At 40.2% G+C, this 24233-nt stretch overlaps 2 protein-coding genes across 13 annotated transcripts in view; one reads left to right on the forward strand and one right to left on the reverse strand.

Annotated features, from left to right (window-relative positions):
• The window catches only part of LOC107078830 (zinc finger protein 329), a 33811-nt gene extending 16338 nt beyond the window's left edge, over positions 1 to 17473 (reverse strand). Inside the window, exons 1-5 of one of the 10 annotated variants that reach the window (XM_069196370.1) lie at positions 17384 to 17473; positions 16169 to 16239; positions 9053 to 9179; positions 6166 to 6220; positions 2833 to 2916 (exon numbers count right to left, since the gene is read on the reverse strand). The gene's annotated coding sequence lies outside the window, so the exon portion shown is untranslated. Of the gene's footprint in view, positions 1 to 2832; positions 2917 to 5981; positions 6221 to 6607; positions 6696 to 9052; positions 9180 to 16168; positions 16240 to 17383 lie in introns of those variants that run through there. The other 9 variants (XM_069196366.1, XM_069196374.1, XM_069196372.1 and 6 more) reach the window with 9 other exon arrangements.
• Positions 574 to 22057, forward strand: sacs2 (sacsin molecular chaperone 2). 3 transcript variants are annotated; one of them, XM_069196364.1, is made up of 8 exons: positions 574 to 662; positions 934 to 999; positions 1356 to 1443; positions 3962 to 4073; positions 4765 to 4911; positions 6622 to 8050; positions 8395 to 8483; positions 10001 to 22057. In XM_069196364.1, the coding sequence occupies exons 2-8, from the start codon at positions 965 to 967 to the stop codon at positions 20944 to 20946; spliced, it is 12846 nt and encodes a 4281-aa protein (XP_069052465.1). In that variant the 5' UTR covers positions 574 to 662; positions 934 to 964; the 3' UTR covers positions 20947 to 22057. The 3 variants fall into 3 exon arrangements, with proteins under 3 accessions (XP_069052465.1, XP_069052464.1, XP_069052463.1); XM_069196363.1 differs by having other exon boundaries at positions 574 to 661; positions 947 to 999; XM_069196362.1 differs by having other exon boundaries at positions 579 to 662; positions 961 to 999.
• The last annotated feature ends 2176 nt before the right edge of the window (positions 22058 to 24233 follow it).

Raw genomic sequence — 24233 nt, forward strand, 5'->3', positions numbered from 1 at the left:
TCTCTGCCACACGCATTAAAAAAGTCTCCATATATTCAAATAATTCTTCCACTGCATATTTGTTTACAAATGCAGATGCTTGTTTATGATGATAAAATAGAAGGAAGCTTTGTATATTTTTTTTTATTTTTTTTTATGCCTGTGCTGCAGAAGTACGGGTACATTAGTTAGGGCTATGGATTCCTACAGTACCATTTAAGGGTTCAAACCGGGTAAGGCACTGCTCTTAAACAAGATGGTACGCTCAAATGTCTTTAGTACGTTGCCCAGCCGTGATATAGAGGCAAAGACTGGGTTGAGAAAGGTGAGAAAGTTAGTAAATCACATCGGCAAACGAATAGGACAGAAAGCGTGAAAAGGTTGCCGCATGTGGAAACAGACATCCTGAATATTGTCAAAATTTTTACGTCTTAACCCTGAAGCATAATCTGGGTGGATCTCAGTAGCTTGTCTGGCATTCTCCACAAAACAAATACGGCACAAAACACAATATTTACATTTCAAGGTTTCGATTCCGCGTAATCTAAGGTGAAAAACGAAACTGATGCCGTTTTAAAAGAGGAAGGCAAGGCTGCCGAGTCAATAAAACCCGGTGCGTCCAGGGTTGTAACTATTGTGTTGGTAAATTTGATGTGGAGCCCACTCCATGTTGAAAAAGAAAGGTATTTATTTTAATATCCACGTCTTAAAATCGAAGTCTTTAATTTATTTTCCATGTTAATGTTATTGTAGTTGATAAAGGCAATTCTTAAAGTATATGTTTTTACAGGTCATTTTCAGAACTCAAATTGTAGATTTGTACTTTGTATTTGGAAACGTTTAATGATTTGGATGGTTGCATAAAAATACTAAAAATAATTAACTTCTTCATTACTTTGAATAGTTGATATTTTCGCTTTACGTTTTACACTTATTAGATTAATAACGTTATAGTATGTTTATTTTTGGGACCATATGAAGAAAAATGAGTGATACTGCAAGCCGAAGGAAGAAAAGGCAGTAAGTAAAATAAATCTTTTTTACTTTTTTTAACTGGTTACGAACCCGCTCCCAACAAATGATGTAATAACGTCATAAACTATTTTATAAATTAATAAAGACGGACTGTAGTAAGTAGCCTGTTTGAAACGTCCACATGGTGGACTTTGTCCGCTTTGTTATAGGAATGTTATTATACTGTATTTATATCATACTGGATGTTTGGAAATTCCATGGCAAACGTTAAAAGCAAATGGGGGATAAACATACGTTTTGGTACAGTTCTTAAGTTTGCTTGTAGTACTTATTTCGGTTAATTACGTTCAATTAAAAAAAAGTCATAGTAAGATCTTGTTTTTTCTGGCTTGTCTTTGTAGGAAGAGGTTTGGGGGCACTTCGCCACCATTCCTTGACTACCTCAAAGATATTCTACGCAGGTATCCAGACGGCGGGCAGATACTGAAGGTGAGATCGACACATTAGCAACCCTTTCTTTTCAGTAAAGAATTTCTGCTTGTTTTTCGTGTAGCAATACTGCGTTAATGCGGCCTGCCATTAGTTCCTTTTGTCGTTATCGCACATATTTAGTGTTACTAATTCTCTAGGGTTTCTGTGTTGTCTTTTGCAGGAGACCGAGGAAAGGCATAACAGTATAAAAACGGTGATAGTGTAATCTAAGGTGTTCTTAAAGATGCCTATAGAGCTCCAGACCTACAAATTAAACAAACAAACAAACAAACAAATAATGACTATAAACTAAAAATATAAATATATAAATATAAATATAAAGTTACTGGAAAAATTCTTCTTGAAGGTAGGTGCTTTTGAAATTAAGGATTGAACGCAAAAGCAGGTAAACCGGCTTCAGGGTTTTAGACTTCAACTGGAATGAAAACGAGCACAGTGATCCTCATGGATCAAGTGCCAATTTTCATATCTCCTTTGTGTACTTTTACTATACTACTGTTTGAATAGACCAACTAACGTCATCATCAGCCAATACAAATATACTGAAGGCTTGCTTTATAAATCTTTAAAACGTTAATGGAAAAGCCATAAATCTAGCCACCACAAATCCTACTTGTTCAAACATGCTGGGGCACCCATGCCCGGTAGCTAACATTTAATAAAGGATAGTACAGATATATTTAAAGTGTTGCTAATAGGCAGAGTGCACTCATTGTAATAGAACCACCCACTTAATGTACTGAATGTCAGAAAACCCGTGGACAATGTGCTGGGTTTATTGACAAAGCAAATGGATGTGCCCACACGGTTACATGAAAAGTGGAGGTACTGTACTATACATAGTAGCTTCCAGGTGAAGGGAGCTCTCATATTTCAGAATGGTAAGAATGGGGCTTACCTGAGTAAAGTGAAAAGCAGTGTATCCTGGTTGTGCTGTAATTAAATTTCGAACTCTTTCATGTATGCTGACCGTCTTGGACTTGAACAGTGGTACCAGATAAGACCTTTCTGGCAGTGATAGTGAAGGTGGGGGAAAAGAGACCCAGGCTACCAGAACAGAGAATCTACCGTATGCATGCAGAGCACAAATTAACCAGGCAGAGACCAATATACAACACTTATCAGCTTTTACTTTCCTGAAATGCTGAGGGACCTCCCTGTCTCAGTCCCATCGGATAAAGGGTCCTTTCAGCAAGCCAAAAGAATAGAGAATGTTTTAACTCACGGATGAGTGCCTAAACACTGCTTCCCTGACAGAGAGAGAGGCTAAATCATTATTCAGGAAGGCAACAATTTCAGACTAGCCAAGCTACTAATGACTACTGTCATTGATTGTTGCAACTTGTTGTCTCGACTCTGTGAGACAACATGTGGAGCTGGGTCTACCTCTCTGGTCTTCTCTTCAATGGTCGGTTCTCTGTTGGCCAAAAAGAAGATAAACTTCTTCCTCCCTGGCCCGCTCCTAGCAACCTGCACAGAGAAGACGACAGATGGGCATCCCCCTTCACCTTAAGCAGGGCTGCACAATGTAGATAACAGAGACATTAGTGAGAACTGTTTTGTTAAAAGCCTTAACAAAATTTAACACCGTCAGTTGTCTGGCATATGCTAATAGCTCATTGTGCAAAAAGTTCAAAAAGAATGTGTATGCATCATTTTGTAATTTCACAAAATGGGACACCATTACAAAGGGTCTGAATACTTTTATATGGCACTGCATTGTATGGCATCTAAAGTCTAATTTGAAATCAGTGTGTAGTACACTCGAGTGATAGCAAAATGTGTAAGCTTTGCAGGCAGTTGCACACCATGTGTGAAAATAAAATTCATAATGCAGTTATCTGTTGATATAGTATGGTGCGATTGGCTGTCATGGGTAACATCCATCCATTCGTTTTCTAACCATTTCATCTAATTCAGGGTCGCAGGAGAGCCAAGTACATGCAGACATGCACACACTCACACTAGGGTTAATTTTCCCAGAAGCCAGTTAATCTGCCGGCAGGTCTTTGGACTGTGGTTGCAAACATACACAAACCCGGTGAGAACATACAAATGTCACACAGAAAGCACCCCAGGTCTGGAAGTGAACCCACAGCCCCAGCTTTGTGAGGCAGCAACTCTAAGCACTATGTCGCTGTGGCGACCATGGGTAACATTAACACTACATTTACAGCTAGGTAATTAAGACAGTCTCTTGTGGATCTCACACACTACCCACCAGTTCTGGTATCAAAAAGGGGGAGGCCTCTGAGACCATGTACTGCATTTGGAAGTTACTAATCCTAGGACCTCATCCACTTGAAGAAGCCAAGGTATCGGCTTCTACAATGTGACGTCTGGACAATTTGGGCCTAAACGTCTTCTCCCACCTACAGTATCAGATTTTCTAATGGAGTTTGCTTCATTATTTTAAACACAGCGGAAAGGAACTCAGCACAATTTTGTTCTGTTGAAGGTGAGAATCCTGGCCACAAGAATCTTCACATATCTCTTTTTATTGTGTCTGAAACAGGAGTTGATACAGAACGCAGATGATGCCTGTGCCACAGAGGTGCTGTTTATCTTTGATGAGAGAACATATGGGAATGAAGCCCTGTGGAGTGAGGACCTCAGAAAATACCAAGGTACAGTGGGAAATATAAATGAAAGGTGTGGCAAATAATGTGAGGCTGCTGTAACACTGGTACACTTTTTCTTGCCACGGTGTTCTTGTTGTATGGAGCGTTTCTAGTTTTTCATTGTCTTGAACCAGAATCTGAACAAATTTACTTGCTAAATTTGAATATTTAAAGCAACTTCAGAGATGCTAATCTGTTAGAAGTTTGACAATATACTGTACAGTATGAAACCTTTTTGACAATAGCCTTTTGTGTTCCTAATTATTATTCTCTTCTCTCAAGTTATTTTTGGACACCTGTTTTCATACGTAGTTGCAAATTCTGTGTTATGCCTGACAAAATATGTTCATGTGAAAGATTTGTAGATAACAATTCTCATGATTTGCTTATCATCAATACCACTCTAAAGATCTCTTCTGCTGTGGTTTAAATTATCTGCCTTGGGAGTCTCATTCATTTAGGAAATGCAAAGCAATAGACTATGAGAGTTTGATTTTTATTCAGAAGCAATATTAGGAATGTCAGCAGACATAGAAAACAAATGGTAGTTCTTAACAGTCTATCATCAGTGTTGCCATTAAACCTACTACCCAAACGTGTCCACACAGCTCATGGCTCATGATTTAAGTCTTAGTACTATCAATGTTCGAATACCTTCAATTTCAGTCTCTCTAAGTATCGTTTTTTCTTCTCATAGGTGCTGCTCTCTATACTTACAACAATGCTGTCTTCTCTGATGAGGACTGGCTAGGTATTCAATCAACTGGCAGGAGTATCAAACGTAATGATCCAAATAAAGTTGGCCGGTTTGGAATTGGATTCAACTCTGTCTATCATATTACAGGTAACAACCATTTAAATTAGGCTTACAGTGAATTACAGTGAATTTATAATGCCTCGTAATATACAGCAGAAGAACCTACCAAAGTACCCTTTTAAAGCAGATTGTCAAAAATGCTTAATCTGTAGGCTTTAATTATTTTTGTACAGAAATTATTTATTAATCTTTCAAAACTGAATGGGGACTCCATATCTCATAGAAGTATACCGTAAATATCCTGGTGAGGACTTCAGCAAACTGGAACATAACTAGGCACCATAGGGAACAAGGCAGGGGTGAAAACACTTGACTAGCCAACTAAGCTCTGTTAAAATAGTCAGTCTAACCCAGCCAGTCTTTAGGTGGTGGGAGGACTTTGGAACTTAAGCAACACCACCACACCTTCCCTGCAGTATCTGCTTTATTAAATACTAAACTGAGCATCAAAAGAAAGTTATCACTCTGTTTATACATGCATTTTGAATAGGATACTGATTTCAGATATTGAACCTCATTAGGGAAAAAGCTGATTGACAGGTTATTTAAGTTGTTAAATGTAAAGTCTACTTAAAATTAGGAGGAAGGAACTCCAATTGTAGAGATTCCTGTGACCTCACTCCCTACTCTTCCTATGTGCTCAACCTGATGTAACAGCATTCCAAACAGGGCACCTTACATCTTTATACAACAGCTTTCTTCCTAGATGAGAACATGACAGTTAATTTATAGTTGGTGTACCTGACTTACCACTGAACTTTTGTGGAATGAGTTGGGGCTATGTGTGGTAAATTGGGCTCAGACAGCAGAGAACAGACATGTGCCTGAGTAATCTCTACAAGAGAAATGGAATAAATTGCTGCTACAACCTGTCGTAAAGCACACATTGCAACTGTACATCTTGCAACAGTGGCTACACTGCAGGCTTTTATTAGCCTGTGATTTTTACAGTAGCTTTTACTATCAACCCAATAGCTGTCAGACATTACTCAGCATAACAATTATTAATATGTCAGTTCAGTAAAAAGTTAGTGTACATTTAGACCACACGTTGATCAACACTCTCCATAGCAAATGTTAATCAACAATAAACTTACTACAGTAATGTTTCTTCATTCTGTGTTCTCCTTGCGTTCGCATGAGCTTCTTCTGGGTGCTCCAGTTTCCTCCCATAGTCCAAAAACATACTGGTAGGTTAACTGGCTTCTAGGATAACTGGTGTGAGTGTGATTATAGCTGTGTGTCAGCCTTGCGACCCTGCACCATCCCTTCAGGGTGTACCTGCACACTGTCTTGCCCTTTGCTTGCTAGGATAGACTCCAGTTCCCCCGCGACCCTGAATTGGAGCAATTAGAAAACATCCGTCTAAGCGTCTGCAGCCTGTCCTTCCCCATGCTGAGGACACAGAACTGGGAGTGTTCGTTACAGTATAAAAACAAGAGCAAGTTGAGATGCAGATGCTGGGTAGTAGGTTCTTGGGCAGGTGGCAGGGAGAGGCTCACTCATTACATAGATTTGTCTGTTGTGCCACTAATTAAGAGTTAACAACCACCAACTCGGTTTCATCCTGTTCTGCTCTTCCTCCATACAAATTCCCATCGGCCTAACCAAATTGCAAATAAGTGAGTCCACGAATGTTAAATTCACAGATGTCAAGTCCCTGCTGTGTACAGAATTCTATAATATGCACAACTGAATCTGTATCAATCAAAAATGCTCTAACCCTTCTTGTTCCAGACTTGCCAACTATATTCAGTGCCGGACATCTTGGCATGCTGGACCCTCAGGAGACCATTTTTGGTGAAAGAGAAGGAGGGAACATATGGTCTCTTGATGACAGTGAGGACAGAGAAGAATTGCTGAGTTTGCACGATCAGTTCCAGCCACTCAAAGATGTGTTAGAACAAGTCTGCGGCCAGAGGTGGGAAGATGTCATCAGTAAAGACCAACACTTTTCTGGCACGCTGTTTCGATTTCCCTTGCGTGACAAGCCATCGGAGATCTCACCAAATTTGTACACCTCGGAAAAAATTACTCAGCTCTTTGATAGCTTCAGTGCCGATGCGGACATGAGTCTCCTTTTTTTGAGAAATGTCACTGCAGTCTCATTAATACACGTAAACAGCCAGGGCAGTGTCAACGTCCATCTCAAGGTAACTGCATCAAAGCCCCATATCAGTGAAATTTTGGAACCAAGAAATGATGTACAGGCAGAGGCTTCAACATGGTTGAAACATATTTCGTACCATTCTTCAAATGACAGAGAAACCCAAAAACAATGGCTTGTGACATCTTGTTGCATGAAGAAAGGACATGTGCAACAACTTGACTCACTTACAGAGAAGTTATGTTTTTCTCCTCAAGTAAGCCTAGCATTCCCCCTTGACAAAGAGGAAGGGTCGTTCAATGGACGACTGAGCTGTTTCCTGCCTCTGCCTAACAATGAACCCAACAAGACTGGATTTCCTCTTCATGTCAATGCCTGTTTTGGTCTCACGGACAATAGGAGGCACATTAAGTGGCAGGAAGAAGACCAGAAGTATGATGAATCAGCTCAGTGGAATGAGTTGTTAGTACAGATGGTTCTTCCTCTCGCCTACCTTCAGATCATCCTGGATGCCATTAACTTATCAACACACTCCCTTCTACCAGCCTCCACTGTGTATGAGCTGTGGCCAGACATCAGTCAAATGAAAGACAAAGAAAGGTGGACGGGAGTCACAATCGAAATCTTCCAACACCTCCTTCAGCTGAATGTTTTGTTTCTAGCAGGAGATGAAAAGCAGTGTGTAAAAGCAGCAGAGGCTGTGTTTTTGCCTCCAGATGACAAAGACACTTCTATGATGAAAGCCATTGCTGATCTTCTAATCAAGGAGGGACAACTCCTAGTCAAAATTCCATCCCACATATTAGGAGCAATCCAGTCTGTGTTTAAGAACCCGCAGTCACTGACATTCGTCACTCCTGATTTGATTCGAAGAGTCCTCCACAAAAGCAACCTGAGCGGACTGTCTAACGAAGACATACTGTTTCTTCTGGAGTATGTTCTGAGTGATGGGTGCTACCATGATCTCAGAGGGCTTCAGCTCATTCCTCTTAGTGACGGATCCTTCAGAACCTTTGGAGAAGAATTAGTAACTTTGATCGAAAATGAGGAGTTCCCAAGGTATGTAACTAACATTAACACAATCTGTTGATTATTTCTACTTGTAGTAAATAACACTAACAATTTGTCATACTAGATATTTGGCAAAGAAATGATTGATAACAAGCACTTTTAATGTCAAAAAGATATACTCAGTTTCTGTTATGTGACATTAGGACTCTAGGACTTTTCTTGGTAAGATGTATTTTTTAATGATAAACAAGGTTTATCATTGTTATCATCTTTTTCTTTTAGCATACCATGCTAAATACCATGAATACTATTTTTAATAAATCTGCTCCATTTCCTTATTTTGCAAAACCTATTCTTTTAGCTAATTGAAAATGGTTTTGTTCTGTTTACAGAGTTCTACTTCCTCAACTTGAACATTTATTTTTACCCAAGGATATTAGATCTGGCATTCTGCACCACTTGAAGAAAATTGCGGAAAACAGTAAGACTTTATTTGTGTTTATTTAGTAAAAATGGTAGAAATCAGATATATATAAGTATGATATATATTTTAGATGATTCTGTGATCTAAATAACCCTTCAAGATCATGAATATTAGAAGATGGGACCCAGAAACTAAATCTTGGGCTTTGTTTTCAGTTAATTATGATAATGAAATAAGGAACCCTAAAATATTAGCATCAAATTTGATAGTGGAAAACACTCCAATTAATGCATGTAATTACCCACTACATAAACACATACTTCATATGTACACTGCAAATACGGATATCCATCAAGCTGGAATGCAAAAAATTCCATTCTTGCTGAAGGGCATATCTGAGCCCCTGAAACGTAATTCGAGTTACTGATACCTGGAAACTGTCTCTTTAGAGCATCCCACAAAATATCTTGGGATTCAGTGATTCATTGGTCTATAGGGAACATACATTCATTTTCTACATACTGATCCACCTAACTGAGCCCTACATGGGTAAATATAATCATTTGCTGATCAGATTTCAGCCTGGAGACTTGAGACTGATTCTAGAAGATAATAATAATAAGTACCTTACAATTATGTAGTGCTTTTCTGGACATTCCACTCCAAGCACTTTACAGGTAATGGCGATTCTCCTCCACCATCTGGATGATATGACAGCAGCCAAAGTGTGCCAGTACTCTCGCCACACACCAGCTATCAGTGGGGAGGAAAACATAGTAATGAAGCCAGTACATAGATGGGGATTATTAGGAGGCCATGATTGGTAAAAGGGGAAATTTGGCCAGGAGGCCAGGGTTACACACTCTTTGTAAAAAGCACCATGTTATTTTTGATGGCCACATAAGAGTCTGGACCTCAGTTTTCTGTCTCAGACAAGGGCAGATCCCTTTTTATAGGCTAGTGTCCCTATCACTATACTGGATCATTAGGACCCACACAGACTGCAAGGTGAGCGCCCTCTACTGGCCCCATTATCAGCTCTTTGAGCAGCAACCTTAACTTTCCCAGGAGGTCTCCCATCCAGGTACTGACCACACTCATGCCTGCTTAGCTTCAGTGGGTTGCCAGTTGTGAGTTGCAGGGAGATATACTGTAGCTGTTGGCTATAGATATGGCGGAAGCAGTGAACTCATTTTCATCATGAACCATTACAGAGGTTGATGTGTCTTGAACAGGGCAGGTATCATCAACAGGCACTCAGAATGGCACATCTTCTACAGAAGAGAAAGCCTCCGACACCATGTCATTCCTTTCATGCATACTACTTCCCTTAATAAGATGCAGTATGCTTTATTCTGTTTGGTGCTGATTAATACTTAGAAAGTAAGACATAACCTTTAAACACATTTCTATGAAGCTCGACAGAGACAGTTTTCCAACCATGAGTGATATTAATTTATTCTGAACGAACAGTGCACATTTTGTACCTGTTTCAATTCATCATTCATGCTTTTTCAGTCTACTTGCCCTGTGCCATTGTCATGGTTGTGCTATGTAAATCTTTTTCATTTCAGATACTTTCAAGATATTCAATCTAAATACCCAGGTTGTGGCGAATCTTGCAAAGCAGTGTTTACCCAAAGACTGGAAAGAGTGTTCTGGTCATGTGATTTGGGAAATTGGAAATGAGCTGCATCCTCCCACTCAATGGTTGCAGGAGTTCTGGAAATTTCTCATCCGTCATTTTGAAGCCCTGGAGTACTTTGTTGGAATGCCCCTAATACCTCTCAATACTCTTCAAAATGATACACGTGCCATAACGTTAGCTAGGTTGATGCAGAACACAACTCTGGTCTTTCAGAACAGCAAACAGGCCAGCTTATCAGGAGAACTTGCTGCGGTTGTTAGTAAGGCAGGGGGGACTGTTATTTCTGAAAGGGACAAATGTCTGAAACACCAGGATCTTGACACATACATTCTGACACCATCTCCAAGAAACATTTTGCAGCTTTTTCTAAATTTAGGAGCTGATAGAGTGATACATGGCATCAGCTCATCATCATTCGAGGAACGAGAAAAACTATTAATTTATTTTTCAAGCTTGGAATCTTTTTCCAATGATGAAAAGCAACTTCTACTAAAATTGCCCTTGTTCCAACAAATGCCTTCAATCACAAGTACGTCTGGGGGCTTCATTGCTGCTGGATCAAAGACTGCTGTGATTCCGAATTCCACCCCTCCACTCCCTTTTGATCTTCTCATGCCAGACATCAGGATAAAGTGTGCAACTCAAGCAGAGGAGAGGATTCTATCATTAATGAAAATCACCCTCCTAAACACAGCTGAGACAGCCACTGTACTAGTAAATGGAATTGAAAAGGGCTTGTATGATAGACAAGAAACAGAGAAAATCATGGTTTGGATTTTAGAGTGTGGCATCTTTCTTTTCCCCCAGAAGCAAGATTTACACAGAAAATGCAGGAATCTGTGCTTCATTGTGACGAATGGAAGGGCCCCAGTGAAAGCATCCAGCCTGTTTGACCCTTGCAATGAGACATTTAAAGCTTTGTTTGAGCCAGAATTTTTTCCACCTGCCATGTTTTCTGGGAAACAAGAGATGCTGGATAGTCTACGTCTACTTGGGTTAAAGTCAAAAGAAGGGGACATTAGTCCTGGTGATGTTTTACATGTTGCCACTCAAATCAGTCAGCTGCATGCAGTTTGTGCGGAAAAAGCTCTCACAAAAGCCAGAGCACTGATAAAAGTTTTAAACTCCACAGCTGTACTTTCAAACTTTTCAGAACCACAAATTCAGCAGCTTTTGAATACACAGTGGTATCCTTGCAACAGTCCTGGAACTGGCACTGAAAACCACAGTTCACTACTGAAAAGTTTCTATAAGCCAAAGGATATGAGAGATTCAAAGTACACAAATGTTGTGGGCTTTGTCATGCCTCTTACTCATGAACTGACTGAGAAAGTAAGTTTGAAACTTGGTCTTCTTCGGACACCCCCAAGAGAAAAAGTATTTGAAAACTTGTCTGCTTTAATAACAATGGTAAATGAAATTAAAGATCCAAGAATGAATGAGAATTTGAATGTTATGCTACATGCCATGTACACATTTATGCAGAGCAAAATGGAACAGTTTAAGAACTTGATGCTGGACACAGACATGCCATGGATATTGATTAATGGTCAGTTTGTTTCCCCACAGGATGTAGTTTTATCCTATCCCCCTGATTTAGATCTTGGCTATTACATTCAAAGGGTGCCAGAAGAATTTTTGAGGTATAGAACTTTGCTAACAACATTTGGAGTGAAAGATGCATTGTCAAAGAAAGAAGTTGTTGACATACTTTATCACATAAAACATGCAATTGACCAAAGGCATCCAAAATTTGGTTCCTCCCCTGAACTGAAAGTGGCCATTTCAATTCTCAACTGGATGAGAAAGGATAATGCAGCATTTACAGAAGATCTTCCAGTACCCGTAAGGACTGGGAATGAAGGAAAATTCAATCTGCAGCCCCTGTCTTCCACTGTCTTTTGCGATATTACCAAGGATGGTTTGGAAGACCTTGCTAAAGATGAGGAGGTATTTCATGTCATTCATGAGGAAATACCTGGAGTGACAGCAAAGTGGCTGGGAGTTCCCCTCCTTAGTACTCGGATACTAAATCCAGAATTCATTGGAATAGAGCAGAGTGGCCAAACAGAACCAATAACATTAAGAATCAAAAACATTCTTAAGGAGTATGATGAAGAAGATGACATCTTCAAAGAACTCTTACAAAATGCTGAAGATGCTGGTGCTAAAGTCTGTGGCTTTATGGTGGACAACAGGCAAAATAGAGAATCTTCAAACAGCCTTATAGACCCAGGTATGTCCTCCTGTCATGGCCCATGTCTTTGGGCCTTCAATAATGCACTGTTCACAGAAGAAGACTGGGTAAACATCACAAGAGTTGGGTCTCCCTCCAAAGACAAACAAGTAGAGAAAATTGGAAAGTTTGGATTGGGATTTAATGCAGTCTATCACGTGACTGACATTCCTTCAATCCTGAGTGGCAAAAACATACTTATTTTTGACCCAAATATCACTCATTTGGAAAAGCACATTCTAAACAAAGGTAACCCTGGCATCAAACTTAACTTGTTCAATGAAAGGCTGTTTCATAGGTTCCCTGGGCAGTTCAGATGTTACCAAGGAGTTTATGGCTGTAATCTTGAAGTAGACAGCAACCAGCGGTTCTATCAGGGAACTCTCATTAAATTACCTTTTCGGACACAGGATGAGGCAGAGACCTCAGAAATCAGTAAAAAAGTCTATGGTGGAAACCAAGTCCATAACTTAGTGACACAGTTAATGGAAAGTTCCCAGAATTTTCTACTCTTTCTAAAGAATCTGGACAAAGTGTCGCTTGAGTTTCTCCCAAATACTGCTTCGGTTCCTCCTCAACATAAAGAGATAGACACTCGCATGACAGTTACAAAGCAGGTTGTGACCACCATGAATGCACCTGATGATTTTCCTCTGATTAAGATGCAGCTCAATTGTCTGCAGTGTTTAGCAAGTCTGAATACAAAATACAAAGAGGTTATCAACTGCTTTGAGATAAATATTGTCGAAGTAGCCAGGAAAACTGAAGAAAATGAGCTTGTGAAATACTGGCTTCTATATTCATGCTTTGGCATGGGCAGATCCTTGAAGATGGCATTAACTAAAAGAAGTGACCTTAGCTTTTCTCTACCAGTTGGAAGTGTTGCTGTACCTCTGAAGAAAGATCCAGCTGGAGTACATTGGGAACCTGACACAAGTCATTTTCAAGGCCAGATGTTTTGTTTCCTCCCACTCTCAATTTTTTCTGGCCTTCCAGTGCATGTCAATGGATCTTTTTCTGTAACATCAAATCGCAAGAACCTTTGGAAATCTGGAATAAAACATGTGTGGAATCAGGCTCTACTGGAAGACAGTGTGAGCAGTGCTTACATTACCGTGCTGGTAGTGTTGAAGAAAATGACACAGGAGGGGAAACTCAGAAATTACACTTGCTACACATTTTGGCCTGACTTTAAAAAAGTAAGGACATCTTTTCAAGCACTGGTCGTTGCTTTCTACTCTGCAGTTGCTCAGAACTTTATTGGCACCCCCGTTGAACTCTTTAGCAATGGGCAAAACTGGTGCTCAATAGAAAATGCCAGATTTTTGCACCCTGAAATAGAGAAACAAAAGGAAATTGGGGACATTGCATTAAAGGAGTTTTCAGACAAAGTGAAGAAACCTTGCTTAGCTGTTCCTCTTCCAGAGTGGGTGAGAAGCAGCTTTGAGTCAACTGGATTTGGCAAGGCAATTCAAGAGAACACATTTGACTGGTTTCAGTTTTACAGCAAAGTTGTGTTCAATAACCTACATGCCATGGATCCCAGAAACAGAAATGCTCTTGTCTTGCATGCGATTGACATGAATGATGAAGCAATCAATAATCTACTGAAAAGTCACCCTTGCATTCCAACACAAGGTGGCAGGCAGCTCCAGTACATTGGGAAACTTGTGAATCCTGCAGGGAAAGTTGCTCGCCTGTTCGAAAAGGAGGAAGGCCGTGTCCTTGAAGGAACCTCAAAAGACTTCTGTTCTCCTCAACGGATTTTTAGATTGCTGGAACTCGGAATGCTGAGTGACAGTCTATCCTTGACTGATTTAGTGGAAAGGGCAGAGACCATTGCCAGTGTATGGGAACGAGATAAAGAGAAAGCATACAAGCATGTTTCCTGCATTCTGGATCTAGCAAGTAAATTATTGAATGATACCTCCTCACCTGCCTGGAGAGCCCTGAGAAATATACCATTCATTCCAGCTTGCCTTCCTTTAATTGTCAGTAAGGGAAAAGAGGCTGTCACACTTAGGAAGCCCACAGAAGTTTACATTTCTAGTTTTTGGAATCTGGTGAACATGACACAGTTCACTGTACATCAAGAAATCCAGTATGCATACCCAGTGAATTCCCATGATGCTGTCCTAGTAGAACTGGGAGCTCTGAGTAAACCACCACTGAATACAGTGCTTCTTCAGCTGGAGATGGCAGGTGCTCTATATGAAGAACTGGATGAATCTCTGCTATCTGAAGTGGCCATTCAATGCTATAAGTATTTGGAAAATGTGTTGAAGGGAAATAACCAATCCCACATTTTTGTTAATAAAAAGGCACAACAATATCCCTTCATACTTATTGAAAAAAAGCTTGTAAGTGTGAATACTGTGGCAAAGAAAGTGTCCTTTGATGCAAGACCATACCTTTACGAGCTTCCAAACTCTTTTTCCAAATTCAAAAACCTCTGGGAATGTGTTGGCCTTAAACATGCGTTTACTTCACAAGACTACATGGCTGTGCTCCAAAGCTTGGCTGCAAAGTACAAGGCAGCCGCCCTACCCCCTTGCGACCTTGAGATCTGTCTCAGAATTGTTATAAATGGCTTGCACGAGGCCCATGACAGCAGATATACAGAGTATCTCTTGCCTGATAGCCGTGGTGTGTTACGTCTTTCCAGTCAGCTCTATTACAATGACAGTCCATGGCTGCCTGTTCCCGAAAGTCTCATTTTGTGCCATGAGCGCATTTCCCGTGCTACTGCCCTTCACTTGAAGGTACAAACAACTCGGCATCACATGCTACAGAATCATAAAGTCTCTGGATTTTCACCCTTTGCTACCAAGTTTGGACAGCATGAAAAACTGACTGTGCGGCTGAGGAACATCATTGCATCTTATCCTTCCAAGAAGGACATCCTGAAAGAGCTCATACAGAATTCCGACGATGCGCAGGCAACTGAAATTCACTTTGTTTGGGATGCCAGGATGCATAGCACAAGAAAAACGTTTGGAGAGAAATGGAATCAACTACAAGGACCAGCACTGTGTGTGTACAACAACAAGGTGTTCTCTGAGGTGGACATGCAGGGTATTCAGCAACTAGGTGAAGGAGGAAAGAACAGAGCACCAGGGAAAATTGGAAAATATGGAATTGGGTTTAATTCCGTTTACCATCTTACAGATTGCCCAGCAATCTTAACAGGAGACAAATGGCTTTGCATTTCTGATCCACATCTCAGCTATCTGGAGCCAGCAACAAAGGAACATCCAGGCTGCAAGTTCTCACTAGAAACAGAATTCAAAAATGCATTTGTGGATGTGTATGATACGTTCCTACCATCAGTCTTTAATCTTACCGAAGGTACCATGTTTAGGCTTCCAATAAGGACAGATGAGATGGCTGTGACGTCAGAAATATCTAACCATGCAGTCAACTCCAGTGACATTAAAGAACTTCTGGAAGCTCTTTCTGAAGACCCCGAAGGCTTGATTCTCTTTCTGCAGCACATCAGAAAAATTGAGTTCCATCAATTCAATAAAAGTACAAATCAGCTGCAGACACTGTTCACTGCTGAACTGAAGCTATCAGAAGACAGCCGCATAAAAAAGGAACCTTTTCAAAAGCATATGCAGAAGACTTTAGCTTCAGACTTTTCAGAAGGATCCATAAGTCCATACCAGATTATGTACACCATGGAAGTGTTATCTGATAAAAAAAACAGTCAATGGATCGTGGCAGAGCAGTTTGGGGTGCCTAGTCAACACCACTGCACAAAGAACACTGACTGTAAGAGATACGGAAGAATTCCATACGGGACTGTTGCTGCCTGTTTGAATGCTGAAATTGAAGGAAAAGCTTTTTGTTTCCTACCATTGCCGGGCCATACAGGCCTCCCAGTGCATGTTAATGGAAATTTTGAGGTGGACACATCCAGAAGGGTCCTGTGGAAGGAAGATGGCAAGAGTGAGAAGACTGACTGGAATGAGCTACTCAAACTGTGTGTCATTGCACCTTTGTACGCTGACCTGTTGGACTACATTCGAGCAAACAACATTAAAGGTCTAATGTCGCCTTTGGAACTTCTTTGTTATAGCCTGGAGCACTTCTACTTGAGATTTTTCCCCCATGTTTCAGATCATGTAGCACAAGAGTGGCAAGGAATGATCCATGAGCTTTACAAGTCAATCTGTAAAAAACAGCTGCCTGTAGTGCCTGTTTTATGTAAGTCAACTTGCCAAACTGTAAGAGAAACTTCAAAGCAATACACAGTCACCTGGTCTGCCTTTTCCAAGCCAGACCTAGCTGAAGCACCATATTTCACAAACAAAGAGAGTGAGAGCTTTCTTCAGCTTCTAATGGATGTTAGAATGAACCTGGTACCCAGTTCAAGGAGTATGGATGAACTATTGAAAAGTGTTAGGAAAGTAGGAGCTGAAGTCTTGGTACTCAACCCAGAGGCATTAAGAAACTATCTGAAGAAAAAGCTGCTGAATGTTTTGCCACTACCAGTCAGCCAGACGTTAATCAAGAACAAGTTAAGATGTAAAACCCTGTTGGATTACTGTCTGAAAGACATTAACGGGAATAATTCCAGTACTTTGGATGGATTGCCCCTTCTACTTACTCATGATGGAATGCTGAGGCCTTTTCAAAGCACGGCTGCAAAATTCCTCACAAGGTTTGTTAAGTTGTTTCAAGGGCTAGAACACGGGTTTGCAGACTACGGCATTAACCACAGCCATTTTGATGTTCTTCAAAATGCCAATCTTCTGAAAGAATTGACAATTCCTCTCTCAGCAGCCTTTCTAACAAATCAACTCCGCACCCTTGTTCAACAGTCTGAAGTTGATTCATGCTCTTCGCTGCACATTCTAAATGAGAGGCTGTCAAACTGGCTAAAACTTTTGTGGCAATACATTGAGGATCAAGTCCATTCTGCAGCTCAGAAGAATAGAAAAAACACCTTCAACAAAGCAAAAGAGCTGCTTTCTGATTCTTCTATTATCCCTGTCATTTGCCCCAAACAAAATAACAAGCAATTACTAACAACCATGAATTCATTACCAAGTGTTGTTTTTGACTCACCGGAGGTATTAATTGCTATTCTCTTTAAGCTGGGGTTTGTCAAAGTAGATCGCTCCTTCTTCTCCACTGAATTTCTACAGTGCTACATCGTGCCTGAGCTGCTAAATGTGGCTGATAGGAGTGCTGTTTTGGAGCAACTGTACTCACAACAAAATCTAGAATTTGATAAGCTTAGTGGCTGTGACTTGGACAGCCTCCTCTTGTATCTGCAGGCTGGGTTAAGTGCTTCCAGTAATTCAAACACTTACCTAAGTAAGCTGAAGTCATTGCCTCTGTTTGAAACAGTGCAAGGGAGGCGTCAAAGGATTGACAGGCACAGAAATGTGTTCATCTTAAACACTGAGCTCATACACACATTTTCTGACTTGTACCTAATCGATAACAACTCTATATTCCTCAAATATACTTCAACCAACCTCCACTTGTCCAGTTCCATGAAAATCGACATTCTCAATGATGTGGAGTTCTATGTACAGTTCATTTTGCCTTTCTTAAGCAGGCTGACTGAGTCTCAGATGCTAAGTGCTGTTCGAATGCTGCTAGAGATACAGAACAACTATGAAGACTACAGACAACACAAAGACTGCATCCTGTCCCATTTGAGAAATGCAAGGTTCATAAAAGATATCCATGGCAATCTTCAGGCAGCCTCCTATTTCTATGATGATGAGGTTGAACTTTATCAGCTCATGCTCCCAGATGTACGGTTCATCCCCACAGAGTTTTGGTACAACATGGGATGTAACCATAAAAGGGTAAAAAATCTGCTCAAGGATCTTGGGTTTAAGCATGCTGTATCAGAGGAAGAATTAATTGAATTCGCACAACAAATTGAAAAGGATGCCAAAAGGAACGTTTCTCTTGCACTGTTAAAGAGAAGGTCTACTAAAGTTCTGGAGACCCTTTTGAATACATCCCAAGGGGAACCACATGCTTACGTTTTGAGCAGGATATCAACAATTAAATTTGTTTTCCCCCAGGAAATGCAAGAAGAACTACGCAGATACCATGAACCTTTTGCAAGAGACGAGGAAGCCGTGTCAATCAGCGGGTCACTCATTAAAATGGACTCAAAGTCTGAACTTTTAATTTGGACCTCTATGCCAATACTACCATTAGTCAATACTACTATAAGGCATGTAAATATACTGAAAGAAGCTGGAGCTGTCTGTAAGCCACCTACTGAATGTGTAATTCAGAATCTGAAAACCATCTGTCAAGTACTGTGCCAGACTCCTGCTATGATCCAAACTAGAGCCAACGTTCTCCGTCATTCGTATGCATTTCTGCAGACAGTAGATTTTGACGCTCAGTCTTTGATTGACCTTCCACTTATTCTGGTTGAAGAAGATGCTGCACTGGTTAAACCAAGCTGTGTGGTTCTGAGTCTGAAGGATGATAAGGATTTCAGGCCATACTTATATAAAGTTCCTTTCAAGCTAGCAATATACATTGACTTCTTTCAGAGTGTGGGTGTTGCAGAAACCCCTTCTGCAAAGCACTACAGCAGCCTCCTTAGAGATGTTTATGAAGATTCATCTGACAAGCAAACACTAAATGCAAATCAGATAAAAACTGTTAAAAGAGCAGTGGAACATCTTTTTCATCTGTTGAAAGAAGAGCCTATGGAGCGCCAATTGGAGCATCTCAAACCCTTATACCTGCCAGCAACAAATGGCAAATTGTACAAGTCAGAATCACTGTATTTTAATGATACAGCTTTCCAGGTTAAAAGATGTGAAGAAGTCTTGGAGACGAAATTGAAATTTCTTGAAAAACTTAGCAAGTGTAACCTCAGTAGTGATTCCTATGAACAACAGAAGCTGCTTCAGATGCTGCCTAAGGAGATCTGTCCCAAAATGCTGTCCAAGGTCACAAAGGAAGACCTCATGGACGCCACTTTGAAAGTGTGTGAATATGGAGAACACTGTGAATTTTGGGGCTATTTTGATAACCATTTGTCTTCATCCTACTTTCAGCATGGACTTGTGTGTCTTATAAGAGGACAATTCAATGGTAGTGTGTCTGAAAGTGATGCTGTTAAAATGTGTGAACATATGTTTTCCAAAATTCAGATCATCTGCTGTGAGACACTCGAAACAGTACTTTTACTTAATAATGAACCCCTCAGCAATACTGAAGTTGAAAAGCAAGTATATGTGAAAAGGAATCAAAATGGCTGCACTTTTTACCTGCTACACAAGAATGACATGATCCTGAAGGTAATATCTAAAATAAATGGCTGCCTAGTAATGGAGATCAATGCCTTTTTAAGCAATGTGTTGAATCAGGAATCACTCTTGATTCTTGGGCAGCTGCTGGTGTGTGAAAACTTTGAAGACGTAAAGAACGTTTTAGAAGAGAGTGGTATACAGGACAGTAGAATGAAAGAGGATGGGCAAAGTGACCTGCCAGAGCCTGGCAGTATTATTCCCGATGAATGGATTGACTCCCTTGACATGGATTTCCTCAATAACTTTGAAAAAGGAGAGTATGTTGGCTACAAGAAGCCATCATCCGAGGACGAAATTTATTGCTATGCAGTTGTTGTGGAAGTTGTGAATACAACAGAAAACCAAGGAGGAGCAGCTTTTCACAGATATAAGATCAATATAGGGGAAGATGAGGTCGTTGAAGTAAGCTCCCTTGACCTTTATCAGTTTAAGAGGCCAAAGAGATCACCGTGTTCCACTAGAAACACCTGCAGAGCACTTGTTCTCTCTGAACGTCCATCAGAGGCTCCACCTTCACCTGATAGAACCCCAGGAAAATCGCTGGAGGAGATTAAAAGAGAAATTGACGAGTGCTTGAAAGACATCTGGTCTCTGCTGGAGGAAGAAAGACAAAAAGCAATCAGACGTCTCTACCTGAAGTGGCATCCAGACAAGAACCCAGAGTGTGTCGATCTTGCCACAAAGGTCTGTCAATACATACAACAGCGAATCAAAGAGATGGAAGAGGGCCAATCTGCAAATGGTGCCAGAGCCAACAACTCCCCTTTTAGGACCCAAAGAAATCAGAGCTATGGAGGTTTCTACCAGCGGTGGGACAGGGAAGCATCTCGACATAAAAAAGGGAGGACTAGGTTCCACCAACGCTATTCCTCATGGGAATATAACTTCTGGACTTTCCACGGACAGCAACAGGAGAGGTCTAACATTCCAGAAGCTCAGCGCTGGTTCAGGCAAGCACAGTGTGACCTTGCTGCTGCTTCAAATGACAGTGGAGACAAAGCTTCAGAATGGCTCTTCTTCAAGGTCCACCAAGCTGTTGAAAAGGCCCTGATAGCTGCACAGTACAGGAAAAATGGGAACCAACCAACACATAGCACAATTACTCATCTTGCCCAGCAGGTGTCTCAGTATAGCTCTAAACTCAGCATTTTACCTGGCTCAGTACACATGTTAAAAGGATTTGGTGTTGATGCCAAAAAGACTCAGTATCCCAGTAGTTATCCTTTACCACTTATTCCAAATGATAAGTACAGTTCTCAGAATGAAAAGCAGGTGCTAGAACTGGCAAATGAGGTTTTGACAAAGATACACGAATTTGTTTCTGAATGAAAACTCACTTAAAAAGGAAAGCTTTGTTTTTTAAAATAATGTTGCTGTTGTCCTTTTCCCTATAATATCACTTTCTAAAGGCATGGTCTAAGGCCTTTCTAAAGGCTCAAGAGTATGTATTATAAGCACATGGAAATTGTTTGCTTTATATCTTTAATTGAAAAAAAACATTCTGGTGCTAAACATTTATACTTATTTTTTTACCAGCAATCCTAGATGTCTAGCATTAGAACTGAATTTGAGTTACAGCAAAAAATGTTTTAAAAGCTGATAGATCATTTCTGTCATAAGGTTTTCATGCTGATGTAATTTATGAGCGCACTAAAATGAAAGTATGGTTTGAACTTTTGGGAAGGGTGTTCTAGTGAAAGTCTCTCTTATTTAAATGTGTGGCTTTGAAGAGTGAACTGGAGGGTGAAGGTCCATTACTTCACTTAAAAAGAAAACGTGTACCCCTTTGGCAAAAATTCACCCTAAAGATTTAGGATCAGTCACTTAAGTGTTAGCTTAAGTAAGCATTGTTATTTTTGTATTCTTTCTATATTAGTATAATTGCACTGTTGTCATATTTTATAAGAAAATTATAATACAGTATAAAATCCAATTATTTTTACCCTCTGCAAGCTTTGAAATTTTTCTACTAATACTTTGCTTTACAGAAACAAATGTATACTCTGTATATGATGGGATCCTGTTATTATTGTGTAATATTATAGTGATGTACCTCTTTTATGGCAGTGAAAAGGTTTCAAAGATGTAACTCCGATATCCTAAAATTACCCTAAACTTAATTACATTTATTTAGATGTGTGCTTACATTGTTTCAGTACATAAAAAGTACTGAAATCCATTGTACAGTAAATTGCCCATTCTTATATGTTTAGGTCAGGTCTCATTTGTACATGAGCTTGGTATCTTAATTCATGTTATACCTACACAAACCCAAAATGAATAGAGATATAACCTAATAAATTGTTTTTATCTATTTGTCAAAGCAGTGTGATTTTTTTGTGATTTCCTCCTTATCCTATTGCCAAGAGGCTGAGCCTCAGCCAAGCAGGTTAAGACCAATTTACTATGACTAAAACATTCAATAAACATTTTCCATACCCTTCATTCTAGGGTGTAGTTATTTAAAGTAAAACTATACATTATCAGAAAGGCACTTATCCTGGTCAGTGTCACAGCAGCCTGGAGTCTATCCCAGAAGATTAGGGTGCAAGGCTGGACTGACAGCACATGAATGACTGCTCTGTCTGGACTGGGTTACACACAGAGAAAGGAATACTTTAGAAACACATTGTTGCAGTGATTAGCATAGCTGCGTTTCAGGGTTTAATAATTGGGTAGCTATCTGTGTGGAGCTTGTAAGATCTCCTTGTGTGCAAGTGGGTTTCCTCCAGGTATTCTATTTTCTTACCACAGACCAAAGACATACTGGTAGGTTAACTGGCTTCTGGGAAAATTGCCTCTGGTTCGAGTGTCTGCTTTGTGAGGTACAATGTTTCTCAAATATGGTTGTTAACAAACTGATGTGTACATACACCAAAGGGATGTGGTTCTCTAAAAATGGGAATCCATTCTTGAGGCAAACCCTAACATTAATTTTAGTAGCTTTACTCACCTCTTTATCTTATTGACAGAATCCCATCAAACATAAAACAGATACAACCCCCCACTCTCAGAGCGCTGATATAGTGTTCTGTGTGTGGGGCATAGCCATACTGAAGAACCAGCAAAACCTGTAAGATCTCGTGTTGGTTCAGGAGAATAGAGATACACCATTCTAGTTTGGGAGTTGACCGCAAACAGGATCCAGCCGTTCTGGAACCAGTCTAGTGAAAGGGACCACATACATTTGCAGGCTTAAAGGAATACCCTACACTGAATCCATTTTCATATCCTACAATATGAAATTCTACAGTCCTGCATTTTAGTTGCGAACAAGCTACCTCTCCGTGATTCCAACACTGATGAAACCTTCTAAAAAACCTGAGACGTGGAAAACATTTTTATCAATTTCTGTAGCATTATAGCAATAGCCTTTTGCTCTTTTGTTTTTAATTCTTATTTTGCTTTCTTTTTCACCATGCCACAAGTCCTACTGTCCAGTTTTTCCAGTATAGAAAATATTACAAAACATTTTCTGTATATCTTTTCAGAGATATAAAACAAAACTAGGATATTTAAATTTAGCCTTTGTCACACTTCAGGGCTCGACGTGAATTCTAGTTGGAGAGCGTGTCAAATTTAACGACAGCAGTGGCTGAATCTCGCTGCCCTTTCTGTCCTAGAGGGTGTTGAATTATACGACTAGGAATCACAGGGGGTGACTAATCACACGATTCACGACTTTTTCGTCACGGTTCCGAATCTCGTGTTGCGCCGCGAAAGTACCGCAAGCCAATCAACGTGGAGCACACCGGAATAAGAAGAGGGGCACCGCGCGAAAGTAAAACAACAAACACGAAACATCGAACAGACGTCTGTGCTAGCTTCAAAGTTCGACGAGCCTTTCCTCCATTTGCACAGTCCAAAACACTCGCTTTCCTTCTTTCCTCGCAGCCACCGTTGTTCTTCACTGTTTGTGGGCAGTGTGTGCATTGTACTAACGGATAAGCATTCTGTCAAAGAAAAGTCTTCACTAAGGTTCGGTGTGGTCAAGCAGAGTCCTTTATTCATGTGCATGGGGAGATTATAATAATGCAGATCTGAGAGCAGCCTCTCATACAGATCTGTGAGTAACCACTCCCCCGAGATGGTAAATGAAATGAGTTTTCTACAGCAAATTCACACAGGAAAGCTCACTCTAAGTTTCCATATTAGGGGTTGTTTTTCTCTCTACAAACATTTCTTTGTAACTGACCACGTTCTTCTTATGAAGCGGTTTTACCTTGTATACAGACAAAAGGAAGTATATAAATAAAAGGCGGGAAATGAACTAGACATTCTGCGGTTGTAGCATTAATATCAAAAAGTAAAATAATATGCTTGCAATTGTTCTTTCATACTGTTGCTGGGTAAAAGGCATTTTTCAAAGCCAACTAGTCACTATCTTATACACTTTTAAAAAGGTAAATGTTAAAATTCTTCCTCAACTCATTGGCTGTTGACTGTTGCAGACCCAAGAGCCCACCTCTACGATTTGAGTTTGATATTATCGTAGTGAGCCGCAGAGAGTCGTAGGGGCTATTAAGAGCACTATAACCGAGTGTCTCACTACACAACTGACGGTTATGGAAATGAAGGCTAAGACTGAAAATCCTAGGAAACACCGTGTAATGTGT

This window comes from Lepisosteus oculatus, chromosome 12 (genome assembly GCF_040954835.1).
Source record: "Lepisosteus oculatus isolate fLepOcu1 chromosome 12, fLepOcu1.hap2, whole genome shotgun sequence".
In the NCBI taxonomy this organism is placed as follows: Eukaryota; Metazoa; Chordata; class Actinopteri; order Semionotiformes; family Lepisosteidae; genus Lepisosteus; species Lepisosteus oculatus.